Source organism: Pollicipes pollicipes, unplaced genomic scaffold, assembly GCF_011947565.3.
Source record: "Pollicipes pollicipes isolate AB1234 unplaced genomic scaffold, Ppol_2.1 Scaffold_6686;HRSCAF=7923_pilon_pilon_pilon, whole genome shotgun sequence".
Classification (NCBI taxonomy): Eukaryota; Metazoa; Arthropoda; class Thecostraca; order Pollicipedomorpha; family Pollicipedidae; genus Pollicipes; species Pollicipes pollicipes.
Window position 1 is genome coordinate 18608086 of NW_023596921.1, and position 15578 is coordinate 18623663.

The 15578-nt window shown below is 52.9% G+C and overlaps 2 protein-coding genes across 7 annotated transcripts; one reads left to right on the forward strand and one right to left on the reverse strand.

Annotated features, from left to right (window-relative positions):
• The first annotated feature begins 86 nt into the window (after positions 1-86).
• LOC119107331 (glutamine amidotransferase-like class 1 domain-containing protein 1) lies at positions 87-5121 on the forward strand. 4 transcript variants are annotated; one of them, XM_037230756.1, is made up of 8 exons: positions 87-138; positions 440-637; positions 877-953; positions 1293-1398; positions 2757-2864; positions 3454-3548; positions 4132-4340; positions 4788-5121. In XM_037230756.1, exons 2-8 carry the CDS (start codon positions 595-597, stop codon positions 4798-4800), a joined length of 651 nt encoding a protein of 216 aa, XP_037086651.1. In that variant the 5' UTR covers positions 87-138; positions 440-594; the 3' UTR covers positions 4801-5121. The 4 variants fall into 4 exon arrangements, with proteins under 4 accessions (XP_037086651.1, XP_037086652.1, XP_037086654.1 ...); XM_037230757.1 differs by having other exon boundaries at positions 91-131; XM_037230759.1 differs by lacking the exon at positions 87-138 and adding an exon at positions 198-216.
• Positions 5122-5370: 249 nt separating this feature from the next.
• Positions 5371-15256, reverse strand: LOC119107329 (nucleobindin-2). 3 transcript variants are annotated; one of them, XM_037230754.1, is made up of 10 exons: positions 15158-15256; positions 13722-13855; positions 13441-13548; positions 11395-11616; positions 10151-10324; positions 9515-9617; positions 8753-8927; positions 8266-8422; positions 7813-7908; positions 5371-6776 (listed from the first exon to the last, which is right to left on the reverse strand). In XM_037230754.1, exons 2-10 carry the CDS (start codon positions 13842-13844, stop codon positions 6363-6365), a joined length of 1572 nt encoding a protein of 523 aa, XP_037086649.1. In that variant the 5' UTR covers positions 13845-13855; positions 15158-15256; the 3' UTR covers positions 5371-6362. The 3 variants fall into 3 exon arrangements, with proteins under 3 accessions (XP_037086649.1, XP_037086648.1, XP_037086650.1); XM_037230753.1 differs by having other exon boundaries at positions 9515-9623; XM_037230755.1 differs by lacking the exon at positions 7813-7908 and having other exon boundaries at positions 9515-9623.
• Between the last annotated feature and the right edge of the window lie 322 nt (positions 15257-15578).

Below are 15578 nucleotides of genomic sequence, written 5' to 3' on the forward strand. Positions count from 1 at the left end.
GGCCCGTTGCTAAAAGGAGGACGGTCACAAATCCCGCGGCCTTGTTTCGTGAACTGGCGCATGTAGAATATTAACCACTAAATTACATTCTGGGTTTCTTTACTGCGCCCATTCTGCTTTTTCGTGATATGGTGGAGTGTACGGTGTTATTTTTCAGGCTTTACAACCAGCTATTGCAACTAAATTCATATTTAACGTTGGGCACCGGTTCTTGGCGTGAGGGGTTGTGCGTGATTGTGCGTTTAAACTCGCTCTATCGTCACCGTCATCATCACGGTTCTTTAAGATCTGACCGATGCTGTACCTGAGTACATTGCCCGTTGATGTATAATTGGGCGTAAGATGACCTCAGTAGTCGGCGCGCCCTAAAACCTCATCCATTATCATCAGCATTAAGAAATGGTTGGTGATACTTTGTTTATTGATGTGTTGTTTACAGGCATGCCCGATGTTTTAATTACGGCATGAATGCAACGTAATCATCAATATCCTGTACTGCTATACCGATTTCCTTTACAACCAACTTACTGCATACAACATTAAGTGGGCAAATTTGCATTATATTTCTCAAGACCTTTGTTGTGCTGCCACAAGATGACACAACACTGCTTGATATTACTGTCATCTGCAAAACAAGGTTAGTAAAAAATGCATTATACATTTTCATCACAGCACATGTTCGTAGGCATTTACTACCAGACTTATATCAGTTGTGAATTCTTATATATTTTATTATTGTGAACACTTGTGCCAATTTATACACTGCGATTATGAGCTATTCAAAGCAGAACACAACATTGAAATTTCTTGTGCTTGTGTATGTTACTGTCTTGCAGCTGTCATGTCATAGAAGCTATTTGAGGGGCTATTTTACAGGTGTTTCAGCACAATCTTTCATTCAGAGCTGCACCTTGGTTCACTCATCATTTGCTATCCAGCTTGCTACACCAGGGGTAAGTGAAGCATATTGGATGCATGAAGATGTTCATCATGTGTGCATCAGTCACTATGTATGTTGTATGACAGTGATAACTTCATCCTCTTTTGCTCAAGTTTTTATTGTTGTCTATGTTCATATATGTAAATTGAACACATCAGATAAATTGTTTGTAGAGTTGCAGATTTTTTTGCCCACCATTGTGCCTGTTTCAAAATCACTTCTTTCATGCAGTAGTGTAAAAGATGCTCATATGTTAGACTCATCATTTTTAAAGACATTATGAGACAGCTGGCAGGCATGCTGTTCTATTTCAAACACATTGATTTGTTCTGCTTTCTGACATCATTCACAGGGCAAATACCCAGAATACCTCCACTCAGGTGACTCCACTGCAAAATGGATGGAAGATTTCAGGACCAAAGCACTAGCAGTCCCAATGAATGTTTCAATTGTTGATGGTAAGGAATATCATGCATTTAGATCCAGTGTAATCTGTATGGCCAAGTGAAAGCATGTGCAAAAACATTTATTGTGCCAGAATTATGATTTGCTTGAGAAGGAACCAGAATGTGCTTACAAATAAGCTACATTTGACATCAGTCAAGGTTAAACTGATCACATAAAAGAAGCTGTCAGAGTCAGAGTTGAGTATATTATCAATAATTGCTATGATCATCAACATATTAACATAGAGGCATGTATAGTATTTCTGTATTTCAACAATTTTGTTTGTGGACACTAGCCTAAATGTACATTTAGGTGATGACAATTATATGTGTACTGTTGATTGAAGATTTTATGCATGCTTGTTCTGTTATGAAAAGCAAGATGCTTACCCATTAGGCTGTATTTCACAGTCAAACAACAATTTTGGACTGAACTGATCAGTTCATCTGTGTGAGAGGACTCACAAAAGTTGCCTGGCAGGCCAGCTGTTAAACACCAACTGCCTAAACACTGCAAAGGAAATATGAGCTCGCGATGAGGATTTGTTCTTTCTTTGTCCTCAAAAGTTTGAGAGATTTGTTTTTTGGAGCAGTCTTCAATGGGAAGTACGTTATCAGCCCTGCGGGTGGCAGAACAGGAACAAGTGGGCAGAAAAGTTGTGATCAGATGCTCCAATTTTGCCATGGAGATCAAACAAATCCTTCCAGGGCTGACGCATAGCTTCCAGCCATGCCATGGCGTTGGTCCCTGGACACCTGCACGGACGTGATTGCGACATTGACTGGGTCCCGAGATGACGTACGCATGGCACGCCGCGAAATGTTCTTACTACCTCCCACACGAATGTCAGGCGACGCTACCACATGTCGGCCACCGTCAAGATGTGCGCTTTTTTGGCCGTCGTATTTGCTCGTCTCGGGTTACAGCCAATAAGATGTGTTTGTTAGCAGGCAATGGCTGTACTTTATTGCATTTGTCGTTGGCCGAACTTTCTTCCTTGAAGCCGCATGCCACTGATAGCAGCTCACCACCAATGCCAAGGCTAGGCTGTCTACGACGTAGTACAACTAACTATGCATTGGCTATGAAGTGACTCACGCACTATTAAAGTTAGACAAATCCCGTCTGTCCCGAACCAAATTTTGAATGCGTATTGTCGGTGCCGTTTCAAAGCCTGCATTCGTTACCATGCCGTGTGCGTGCCGTGGCTCCAGAAGTTAAGCGCCAGGCCGCTGCAGCCTCAAACGAAGTCAGATTCAGTCGTCGTTGACGTGCCCGCACGCTCTTATGCTGAGGCTATCAGCCGCCTGTGCGGTGAATGCACCGGGGTCGCTTGTCGCCGTCACGTGACCTCTCCCTCGCTCGGCAGCCAGCCGGTACTCCTGCCTGGTCATCCCGCACTGCCCCGGCGCACCGTACGACCTGGCCTCGAGCTCTGAGGTGGCGCTCATCCTGGCTCACTTCATGCAGCATGCAAGTGGGTGCCATCTCGCGTGATGTGCGATCGTCACAGTTGTGGCGTATGCGTCTCACCATTTCATTGCTATTGTGGCGGCTTATAATTAATTGACTGCATCGCATTGACCACACACATCATGCCTTAGTGTGCGCACCCCATGGATGTCTTGGTCATCAACCTTTTGTCGCGATGCTGTGATGGTCTGAAAGGGATAATGAGCCTTCATCTGAAGCGGAGCGGTGTTTTAAGTAGGCCATGCGTCACAACGAGTGTAAATAGGCACTAGCCACTCCTATTGACTGGCTGCCGCCCGATGCCGGCCTGTCCGCCCGATGTCGGCCTGTCTTCCACCCGATGCCGGTCTGTTCGCTCAGTGCCGGTCTGTCCGCCCGATGCTGGCCTGGCTGCCGCCCGATACTGACCTGGCTGCCGCCCGATGTCGGCCCGTCTTCCGCCCGATACCGGTCTGTCCGCTCAATGCCGGCCTGTCCGCCCGATGTGGGCCTGTCTACCGCCCGATGCCGGCCTGTCCGCTCAATGCTGGTATGTCTGCCGCCCGACGCCTCAGACCCCGCCCCAGTGACGACTTCGGCTGCCGTGTCGACAGAGCCTATCTGCGCCGTGGGGCACGGCGTGGCGGCGCTGCTCGCCACCTCCAGTCACCAGACCAGCTGGCCATTCAAGGACGTCTGTCTGACGGCGGTAAGTGACTCGGGCGGCGGGAGTCGCTCCGCCGAGCCGTCCGGGAGTCGCCCCGCCGCGCTGTCCGGGGGTCGCCCCTCCAAGCCGTCCGGGAGTCGCTCCGCCGAGCCGTCCGGGAGTCGCTCGGCCGAGCCGTCCGGGAGTCGCTCGGCCGAGCCGTCCGGGAGTCGCTCCGCCGAGCCGTCCGGGAGTCGCTCGGCCGAGCTGTTCGGGAGTCGCTCCGCCGAACTGTCCGGGAGTCGCTCCGCCGAGCTGTCCGTGCACGAAGCCCTGCTTTCAATGATAATTAGCGGAACTTGAATGCACATGTTTGTTCCAAGAGGCGGATGAGCTCAAGTTGGTGCCTTTGGGAGGATTGGCTGTACGCGAGCCGCTGTTGATGCCAGGTCTATAACTCGCTCACTTTGGCTGGTATGGGCGCTGACTCACCGCGGGGAGCAGTCGAACACCAGTCACGTGCAGTGCAATGTACAAAAACAAAACTCCCACGAGAACACTGGGTTTCCGCTTCGCCGGTGTTCTGCATCCTCTTCCACGGCGGCAGCGGCAGCGAATCTGCATCGTGACGGCTGCTCCGTTGCAGCCGACGCTGTACGACCAGAGCCTGGACCGGGACTTCTCGCAGTCGCCGGTGCTGGTGGAGGACGGCCTGCGCGACGGCGGCGCCCAGTACACGGGCGCCGCGCCCGGCGGCGTGCACGTGGTGGTCGACCGACACCTGGTCACCGGCCAGAACGAGGCGTCCACGCTCACCGCCGTCCAGAACCTGGTGCTCATATGCAACCAGCTCAAGTAGGTGCTAGCGGGGGCGGGGGCCACGCGTGGAACTGCGGCGGGTGGGAGAAGTGGCGATGAGGGCGGGCTGCGAAGTTTGTGAGGCCCTCACCGGGCAGACAGCTGACGCTCTGTCTGAGCTTCCATGTGTGGTGTTTGACGCGTGCGCTCCTGCACACTGCGGACTGAGACTGCAGACTAAGACTGCGCAGACCGCAGACTGAGACTGCAGACTGCACTTCTGCAGTGACTTACAGTTAATGTGGTGATGGGCCTAGCGTGGCGAAGAGTTACAGTACGGGACACGAACGATTGTTTTATTCGTGAGAACACCTCCCCGCCCAAAACGGTGTCCTCGCCCGCCTACCATTGTTTCCGCCCCTACCTGCTTAGGGCAGATTTAGACATTGCCACACTAGTGTCTTACACAACGGGTTTTAATGCTGCCCAATTTGCTGTTCACAGGAAATCGGGATGAAAACCTTTAGCTTCTGCGGCTACCGCGCAACCTGATTTCATAACCAGGTTGCCAGGTCCAGGTCAACCACTAAGTGATACGCAGGTCAAGTGGTGCCTGCTGGGCAGTGGCTGCCACAGCCCGTATTCCTTCACGGATCTGCGCTGAACTGGACTCCTTTCAGCAATGCAACATTCTTAAGCTTTCATTGGAGCTCTCGCTATTGTTTAAACGCTCGTAGCTTAATACTGCGGAGGCGAACCGTGGTATGTCGTTCAATGTCCAGAACTACTGCACCAGTGACCATGTATTGTCGCCGTAATAAATGACGCAACATACCAATAGATAGATTCCAGCAGTTGTCGCCAGAAGTGCCGGGGGACCGCCCACCTCCGAGGACGGCGGCTGCCAATGTCACAGATTGTCACCGCATGTCAACCGATCGCGTGCACCACTTACTATGCATCACACGGGTCACCATTCGCAGATAGCACATCCTCACCGTTACAACGTCCTTGAAACTACCACAATGCGCCAAAAACCACGGCTTGTAAATACGGCCCCACAACGACGCACCTGTAAACCCACGCGGACGACACAAGTAATTTATTGACACACATTTGGCAAGGATGAGACTTAAGCAAAAGTTTTCTGACAATTCGAGTTCGTAGAATTTCTGCAAAGCTCTAAGACGGGACTGTGGACAATGACCGTCCCCAACACGACGGCGAACACGACTGCTCACCGCACAGACTTCGTGGCCGGCTTCTGGCGCGCTCGGCGAATTTAGGTCACATTCAGCGAAGGCATTCAGTTTCCCTCATCCACCTCGACTACGCAAACTTGGAAACAGGGAGCGAAGAATTTAACATTGGAAAATGGTGAGTTCCGTGACGCTGTAACGCTCGCACAGGCCCGTGCCATGTCCGTTTCAACGACCTGCGTATCGGGTGGGCACTGCACTGCTGCCCTTCCGGTGGCAGGTGGGGCATCGCGCCGGAAAACAAAAACAGTCCGCGCGAGATCGTGCCTTCGACTGATGCCGCACATGATAGACGGTTTTCTATGGTCGTGCTGCTCCCTCACTGCGTGACGAACTGTGTGATGCCTTAACTCGTCCATTTTCCATTCGCCAAGGAGCGATTGAAACCGGTGACGAAACGCCGATGACTTGAAGAATCTGCCTTGTAAGCTTATAACTCGGCTCCACTGCGTTCAGTTACCAACATATCACAGGCTCGACTCTGCTCGAGTCTGGCTGAGCAACCAGTACCTCCAACCAGCCGTCGAAGACGTTGCAGCTCGTGCACCCCTAGATCTATCAGTGCTGTGTCGAGCAGCGCCGCTAACCGACGGCACGACCGGCAGCTACGAGAACATGTGCAAGCGATCGTGATGCCCATCGTGCAAGCTCCATATAAAACGAATAAAATATATCGAGTTACAAACGACGCAAAAGCCGCGCCTTAATGTCGCCGAGTGAGTTGGAAGAGTAGAAATTGGCCCGTAACCGCCGGCAAAGCCCGCCGCCATTTGTCCGAACGAAGAGCATTTGGTTTCGCGAGTTATCAATTCGTTGTCATCTACTGCTTGGTCTGCACCGGCACCTGATTCAAAGAGCCTGCCTGCTGCTGCTGCTTCTGCGCCGGGATCTGACCCTGCTGCTGCACGGGAATCTGCTGCTGCTGCACGGGAATCTGCTGTTGCTGGATGGGAATCTGCTGCTGCACGGGAATCTGTTGTTGCTGCACGGGAATCTGCTGCTGCTGCACGGGGATCTGCTGGAACTGCTGCTGCTGCATGGGTGGCGGCTGGAACTGCTGCTGCTGCAGCATGGGCGGCGGCTGGAACTGCTGCTGCTGCACGGGAACTTGCTGTTGGATGGGAATCTGCTGTGGCTGCTGATATTGTTGGCCCGAGATCTGCTGCTGCTGCTGCTGCTGGGCGATTGCTGGGTGTTGCTGCTGTTGTTGCAGACTCTCGATAGGCGCATGTGGCTGAAAAACGTTGCATTGTATACATATTGCATGTCCGGTTCAGAAACATGGTTCAAAAGACAACATGCCATGGAATCAAAAACAACATGCCAGTTGAATCAGCTGACTACTTGTGGCCACATCCGGAATTAAAAGCGTTGTTCATTGGCGTGTATCAGTGACGCCACCCTGGTGGGCGTACCACAGGTCGTGCGTCAATGAAGAGCCGGGCCCTGCTGCGAGACAAGGCGCGCGAACAATGTTCTACGCCCCCTCCCCCTCCCAGACATGTCAGAAGGTCCTCAAAAGTCATCGAGGGTCAAACTTACACGCTCAGCAGCAATGGTGTAGTCAAGAAACCTAGCCCAGAGCAAAAGCGCACCGCCGTAATCATCGAGTCATACGACGGAAGGATGTGGCCCGGAGGCATCGCACTGCAGGTATTGTGAATGGCAAAGGCATCGTCACTGTTAGTGATTGAAAGTGGCTGAGCGCCAAAGTACTGTAGGGGGCCGTCCAGTTCAGCGCAGGGCACGGCTCAGTCATGCCGATGGCTGGTTGACGTAAGGCCGCCGTGCAGCCGGCGCTCCCCGTTCCAACCGAGGCGAAGTCCTAGTCCTGACATAGTCTTAGTTAAAGTCCTGACATCGTCGGTGCCCCCATGAAGTGCGCGCATGCATCATGAAGCACTACCACGCAGTTACAGAAACAATCAACACCAGAACGCGGTGCACGGCAACTGAGCATCTAAGCATGAGCATCTTGGCCCCTCTACCCCTCCGGAGATGTCATACCGCCGCCAGGCCATGATCCCACGTGTCGCAAAAGTATGCATACCGTGACAATCTAGCCGCGATAGATCGTTACGTACAACGTCACCTTCGCTTCGTGGAGGGCCGTACTTGGCGTAGGCCCACGAAAAATGTGCACAGCTCCTCAAAACACTACCGCCCCGCTGCCCTGTCGTCCAGGCCGCACCAGCGGAGCACTCGCTCACGCCTCCTCCGACGTTCGCCCCCCATCGTCTGCGTGGCCGCCACAGCAGACGCTCACTCACGGGCACAAAGTTGGGCGGCTGCTGGGGCGGCTGGCCCATGCCCGGCTGGCCACCGTAGCCGGGCGGCGGCTGGTAGCCCTGGTGCGGGGGCGGCATCTGACGAGGGCGCGCTGTGACGTCACAAAAGCGGCACCCCAGGCGGGAGGCTCGGCCGCGGTCGCCGAGTCGAGAGTCGGGGCCAGCGAGTCACGCACGGACAAACGGGCACTCCAGGCAGGCCGGTGCGGGTGGTTACCAGGCGACTACAGGCTACACACCAGGGCTAGTTCGCTCGACAGGGACAGCTGCAGTACGGAAGACACCACGATCACACGGCGGTGCACGAGTCACGGGCGGTGCCGCTGGCGGCTAGCAGCGCGTCACGCCAAGCCAAGCTCACACACCACGCCTCCCTTCCCATCCCCAGTGCCAGGAGAGCGCCGGACTCCGTGCTCGCGGGTCGGCGGGACGCACCATGCCCATGTTGATCTGCCGCTGAATCTCGGCCATGCGCTGCCGCTCGTACGCCTCGTACTGCTGGCGGGCGTACACCTCGCGCTCGTTGACGCCCTCCCAGCCCTGGTCGGCCCGGTAGTCGTCGTGCTGCGTACTGGCCATGAACTCCTTCAGGCTGCGGTGGGAGCAGGCGGCGAACGTTAGAGTGAGCACGTATGTGAGACAGCGCGGATCGGAAGGTGCCGGTGCGAGGAAACTTGCCTCGGAGAAGTGCTTTGCAGTGGTTCGGGGTCGGGGAGTCGGCGGAATACACGCTCCTTCCATGCACGAGAGTCGAATATGCAAGCGAATGTGCTGGAAATCACTCACGCACCTCCAGGCTGACATCTTCACGCCTCACCGCTAGCCGTAAATCCGAGTCGACAAAAGTTGACGCGGTGCTAATGTCCATCGTACTTTGACCACCGGCTGGCGTTCACAGAGCAAGGGCGTGGCTGCCACCCACCTGATGAAGCCGTCCTTGTCCGTGTCCACCTCGGCGTAAGTGCTCTCGCGCATCTCGTTCATTTCCTCTTCGCGCTCGCGCGGGTCATAATCGGTGCCGTTGTACAGCTTGTCCAGCTCGCGCTTGAACAGCGCCATCACCTCCATCTGGTCAAGCACCTCGTTACCGTCCAGGTCTGGGGGGGGGGGGGGGGACCGGGTCAGTGTCAGCAGCCCGCCGGCACGGGTCGGCGCGGAGATAAACCGTCGACCAGCCTGCCACCAGCTACGACGCACCGACGCTGCCCCAAAACATGACCTCACATTCGCCGTTAGTGCTTACCCATGCATAACCCCATAGTGCTGTCGACATTGTTGAATGCTATGCCGCGTCCCCGACCAAGGCACGGCGAGTAGCTACAGTCCTCTGACCACGCATCCTTCAGTGCGGATGTCATGCCTCCTGCGCCATCCCAGTGCATCGGGCGTGCGCTGCCCCCCCCCCCCCCTTCACCCACCACAAGTGACCGTGTATGCGGAAGAAGGTCTCGGGGTCGAAGTCCTCCTTCTCCATGTGGTCCTGCCACCCCCCCCCCTTCACCCACCACAACTGACCGTGCATGCGGAAGGTCACGGGGTCGAAGTCCTCCCTCTCCATGTGGTTCTTCCCCCCCCCCCTTCACCCACCACAACTGACCGTGCATGCGGAAGAAGGTCACGGGGTCGAAGTCCTCCCTCTCCATGTGGTCTTGCCACCCCTCCCCCTTCACCCACCACAACTGACCGTGCATGCGGAAGAAGGTCTCGGGGTCGAAGTCCTCCTTCTCCATGTGGTCCTGCTCCTGCCACACCTCCTCCAGCTGGTCCTCGCTCAGCGGGTGGTGGACCTGAGACTGGACGCCGCGTTACGAACCGTGCAGGACCGGGCGGCGAAGCGACGTTGACACTCAAAATGTCTAGCGAAAGGGCGTCGGAACCGAGCAGCCGACCGAGACGCCAGCACAAAGGCAGCCGGCTGGCCACACTTTCAGCTGGTACAATGTTCTCCCTTCTCAATCACAAAACATACATATAAATATTCACTTAACAGTAACATCCTGTCTAGCAATTATGCGCTGCAAAGAGCAAAAACTGCAAAGCGTGCAACGCACACCGGAAATAACAGCAGGAAATTGCAGCACAAAAATGCACTTATGAGACATCTTTGGCGAAGGACCACCCCTCAGCCATGAATGGATCCAGTCCCTCCATTTCCCTGCACACTGGAGTCATATATTTTAGCTATAACAATGCACAACACATTTTTGTGTGGGTGTTGACCGACGTCGAGCTTTCCTGCAAAATAATGCAATTCAAACCAAAAAGTACACCCATTATGCCACTGACATTGAAATCCAAGGTGGGAATGAGAGAAGTATACCTTTGGGTGTTCCTTCTTTTTCTTCTGTTCTTCCTCGTGCTTCTTTTCCGCCTCTTTCCTGTGCTCCGCGTCCATGGCCTTCAGCTCCTCCTGATACTTGAACTCCTTTTCCATCTCGTACTTCTGAAAGTCCTCCTTTCGCTGCCTATCCAGGTCCTCCAGATCTTTGGTCGTCTGTCAAAAAGTTTAGAGACATAAGCCGTCCATCCAAATGTCCTTGCGTCTCTGGCAGCCCGTGCGGTGAACGTATTTTACATTACATTAGCGTTAAAGGGTGTATACCACAGTTATATGGGGTTCTGAACTAAAATAGCAACCTTGAAGACCTTTTGGTGCTACTCACAATCCTACCCTTCTTAAAACCTAAGCCCCACTAGTTTCTGAGCTCCATGCTCGCGAAAATGGGGAAAGGCACATTGGGGAGAGGATTTCAAAGTCCCCTTGTCACTCCTGACGTCATAATAACGTCACTCAAACCCTCCCATTTCCTTTGTCAATGCGCCGATTAAGATCAATAACAATAAAATCGTCAAACAGTTCATATCTGGCGTTCGTGAACGCAATTTCCAGACATAACGACCGTATACTAGCTCTCAATCAATGCTGTGCAAAGTACGATGACGTAATCAAACCATCACGTATTAAGGAGCATATCTAATCAACCGAGAGTTGTGCGGTTTAAAACCGTTCTTCCACTTAAAAAGTAGTTTCATCCCATCTGATGCCTGCTTCATTATCTTCAAATCTGAAACATTCCCTTTAACAAGGAAAAGGCCAACAAATTCTGCCACCAAAGGCCAACAAATTCTGGTTCGGCCAAAGAGTCCTGTCACCGGCCTTTCTTATGGGCCTTGTCAATCATGAGATCCGCACTCGAAGCACAACGCACTTCCTATATTTTGACGACCTTACTTGGCATGACGGAATAAATGGAAACTCCGTTGCCAGTTTTACCTGGTAAAAGTAATGGAAACTCCCAACGCTAAATACATATATGGGATTGTTACGCCGAATGAGTGTTTGCCTTTTCGAGCACACAATTTCCACATTAAACAACATGCGATCACACAACTAGCCCCACCTCTCCACCTCCCTATGGCCCTCCCAAATATACGATGCGCAAACACAAATAAATCTTATCGCCCGAAAGAGCAAATCGCTTGTACCACCACATCAGCGCACTTGAACAGGTAACTTGCACCGCGCGACCTCCTGCCCGCTGCCAGCGCGTTCTGGGTGCCGACCTTATGGATGAGCCGGCGCAGGTCCTCCTCGCGGAAGGTGTGCGGGTTGCGGTGGTCGAGGTGGTGCGGCTCCTTGATGGTGTTGCGGTCGAGGCCGTTGGAGAGCTCGAAAGCCTCGGTGGCCTTTTGCCGCAGCCGGCCCAACTCGATCCGCTTCAGCTCGTCCAGTTTGGAGCGGATGGCAGGGTCCACCACGTGGAGTTGCTCCGCCACCTGGCCCGACTGCAGCGGAGGGGAAGGGTGTGAGGGGCCCGACTGTAGCGGCGGGGAAGGGTGGGAGGGGCCTGAATGGAGCGACGGGGAAGGGTGTGAGGGGCCGACTGCAGCAGAGGGGAAGGATGTGAGGAGTCCGACTGCACCGGAAGGAAGGGTGTGAGGGGGGCCCCGACCGGAGTGTTGGAGAAGAGTGTGAGTGGTCCGACTGAAGCGACGGGGAAGGGTGTGAAGGACCCGATTGGAATGGTGGGGAGGGTGAGAGGGACCTGACTGAAACGGTGGGGGAGGGTATCGGGGATCCAAATGGGTTGGCGGTGGGGGTGTGGGGTCCGCTCGAGTGACGGGGGAAGATGCGCGCGGATAGGTACTGTGTAAGACCTATTGGGCGCAGAAGACTGAGTGAGGGCTGTCGCAGTATAAGCCACCAGCTTCCACTCTGATGTCTGATGTCTGATGAAGGATATCAGAAACAAACCCGAAAGCCAACACAGCATAACTCGTTCGTTGTGAATCATTGAGAAAATGAGACCAGATCGTGCCCTTCAAACACTACACAACTCGTTCGTGGTGAATCCTTGAGAAAATGAGATCCGATCGTGTCCTTCGAACCCAAGTTATCTTTTGCGTTTGAGTGCCTGTGCACCTGTATCGAGTGTGAACAGAACGGCTCGTTACCAGTCCTGCAGCGAGCGCAGGTCGCCGCGACACCTGAACAAACACCGGCCGAGTTTAACACCTGCCACGGCGCGGGCCCCCTCCCACGGCCGTCGCCGGAGTTGGCGACGCGGCCCGACACGGCTCGCCCACGCACCGCTCGGTCCGCGGCGAGCACCAGCGGCTGAGGCGGGCCAACACAGCCAGGACGGCCCGGTCTGGAGCTGGCGGCCGGATGCCGTCGGCGGCGGGAGGTGACCAGGGGGAGGAGGAAGGTGAGTAGCACGGGGCGCCCGGGGACCGCTGGGAGGGGGAGGGGTGCGGGGCGCCCAGGGACGGCTGGGAGGGGGGGGGGGACGGGGCGCCCGGGGACGGCTGGGAGGGGAGGGGGGGACGGGGCGCCCGGGGACGGCTGGGAGAGAACTGATCTCAACAGGCGGCGTGTCATCCAGCGGCGCCGGTAAAGGCGGGGGGAGGGGAGGGGAGAGGCAGGCAGTGTGGTGTAGAGCGTCATCCAGCAGACCAGCCGACCTTATCGAGTCATGCTTTCCGAAACGGGGTGTGTGACAGCGGGCCGCCAGACACCAGACACACAGGAATGTGTATATTTGGTTTAACGGTTTGCTCAGGCCGGACTGCTCCATTTGTTGCCGCGAAGCATAATCTGCGGCTCGCGGTACCAGAACGCACCTGCAAAGCAAAACAATAGCCAAACCGGTGGAAACTGCCCCCGCCCTCCCTCGCGCAGATAGCCTTGGCAGCTCCAGGTGCGCTCGACCTGGGCGGTTGGGCGTAGTTTGGCTGGTTTTCTGCTGCAATGCCACGTCAAAGGTTGGCGGAAATACCGGACTGGCGAGTTTTTCTGTGGTGTTACGCAAGCTTTCTCCCGACAACGCTAGCTCAGGCACGGCATTGATATGTGGCTTGTTGTGGTTGGCTGTATGGTGGCAGTCAAATGAAAAACATCACAATGGGCTGAAACATGTGAAGTGATTAATTAATACCTTAAAACAAAACATACTTGCAGGTCCAGCAAAACAGACCCATCAACTTAAAGTATAAGCATTATATGTTGCATCAACTTCATAAATGATAGGGCAACAGGCTGCATTTGGAAGGTGAAGAGTCCAGCAGCCTTATTGGAAAGTGTAGAATAACCATCAAACTCGAGCATACCTTTATATCCTCATCAGTCGCATTTTGCAGAATCGTCTTGAACTTCGAGTCTTGCTCTAACAGCTTCACAATCTCCTCCAAATAATTTTTATACTCCAAGCCCATTGTCTGCAAAACAATAAGTTGTGAGCATATGTCAAACAAGTACAGAATTTGAAGAGGGGCTATAGTTTGAACATAGTGAAACACTGAACAATTTGATGGCATACATACTTCAATAATAGCCAGGTTATGACTTTCACCAGGAAAACTGATTGATTCAATCATTTCCTGTAGCTTACCTCAGAGTTAATGTTGATGTCCTCCTCAGCTACTGGTGGCGGCTGTGGCTGGCGGTGCGGGGGAGGTGCCACCGCCACAGCCACCAGGGCCATATAACACACAAGCTTCAACAGGGGTGCCATCTGCTTGTGCCCTGGAGTAAAGAGTTACCACTCAGGAACATGGCTCATAAGCAGCTATCCCCTCCTGCTTTGAACAACCGGACAGCACATTGTTAATCTCTGGCCTGATCCTCTCATGGACGTCACATGACCGGGACAGCTTGCACACCCTAAAACCAAAGGCATCATCATCATCCCCTCAGGTAGAGGTGTGGAGCAGTGGTGCAAAATATCAGCCACAAAGATCAACAACAGTTTTCTTAAAGTCACTTTGAGATCCATGTCACTCATTATGTCCATCACAATTGCTCAGTTGGTAAGAATGCCTGCCTTCCAATCCAATCACTGGTGGTTGGATGGGTTCCAGTTGCTTCAGGCACCATTATTTGACATTGACAGCTATAGCATGCAGGTGGGCTTAACATCAGGCATTGTCAGAGGGAAGAATAAGCCCTGTGCCTGTGTTGAGGCATGTGAACTTTTGAACCAAATTCTGCAGTTGACTGAGAATTACACAATGAGATGGTAGGGGTCGGGACTCACATAACAAGCACAGCTTAGTGTGAGCTCTGATCCAATAAAGCCATCCATTTAAAAGCTTCAAATAAAACCTTTACTCAAATAATTGTGTGAAAAACATGCCAACAAAGAGTGCCAATATCCCTCCCCATGTGTTTTGCAGATATATCTTGAGTTACCTGGCATATAATGACAAACTTTGGGTTAACTGAACTTCAGGGCCTCAGACCTGACCTGGCCAAGCCAACAGCACATTATTTCTTAAGCACTACATTAAAATATTACAAGTTTTTACTCAAAGGCCTGTCCATCATGAACAAGGCTCATCAAAGTTCCAAGACATGTTCCAGACACAACATGCATCTGATCTTCTTATCAAGTGGTTCTCATAGGGTGTGAGATATGAAGAATATGGCTAATACTAGTGACCTTTTTAAGGTCATTTAAGAACAAGGTTACATCATGTCACCCTTGAGAATGACATTTGATCATCCAACATCATGACTACATCACATACCAGAATGACCTGCCATGTATTGAAGAGTATATAAGACATATGTGAAGCCATCATGCACTATTTCAACCAAAGCAGCCAGGTCCAAAGAGGTCACTGGCCATTAGTAGCAGTAGCAATTGGGTCATTAGGTGTGATTTCGAGAAGTTCTTTAACACCTGACTTCCCAACCTTGCTCGAGACATCCTGGCCCCATATGGCTGCGGCAAACAAGCCGTAAAATCGAAAGCAATATTGCCAGATAGGTACGACCAACCTTTAAAAGTGCAAAAAAGTTGAAATCCGATGGCTTGGTCCTTACCTGGCTGGCAAAGGTGAATATTGTCGAACTATTCGCGGAGCACAGCTGCAGACTGCTCCCCCAACGATGCGTGATTCAACACAGACACACAGTGCTGGATTTGCCCCGCCAGCGCCTGCAATGCCTCGTCAACATAACAGCTGATTGTAGTTATTGCTACCAGTTTCCATTTACCTTCAAATAACTTCTTACATACCTTAGATTTTTAGCGCAATAGTGACCGCAAGCAAACGTTTCTATTGATGTCACGCATTTGTTTAAAATAAAAATTTATCAATCGCTGAATATCTCCCCTGACCGTTATTTTCGGTAATAACGGCAAACAGAACAGCTCACTAGACAATTAAAGAAAACTATTACAACGTGCTTGACAAAAGTATGAGAGTTGGTAGCTCAACTTCACGACAAACTTCAGAAAAAT

Bases quoted from the DNA above. Each gene is read 5' to 3' on its own strand.
- LOC119107331 (XM_037230756.1), top strand. From the start codon at position 595: ATGACACAACACTGCTTGATATTACTGTCATCTGCAAAACAAG. The intron at 638-876 runs GTTAGTAAAAAA...GCTATTTTACAG, and splicing joins ACTGTCATCTGCAAAACAAG to GTGTTTCAGCACAATCTTTC. The intron at 2,865-3,453 runs GTGGGTGCCATC...CCGTGTCGACAG, and splicing joins TCACTTCATGCAGCATGCAA to AGCCTATCTGCGCCGTGGGG.
- LOC119107329 (XM_037230753.1), bottom strand. From the start codon at position 13,844: ATGGCACCCCTGTTGAAGCTTGTGTGTTATATGGCCCTGGTGGCTGTG. The intron at 13,549-13,721 runs GTAAGCTACAGG...ATTGTTTTGCAG, and splicing joins ACATCAACATTAACTCTGAG to ACAATGGGCTTGGAGTATAA. The intron at 6,777-7,812 runs GTGAGTGAGCGT...AACGTTTTTCAG, and splicing joins AGCCGCCCAACTTTGTGCCC to CCACATGCGCCTATCGAGAG.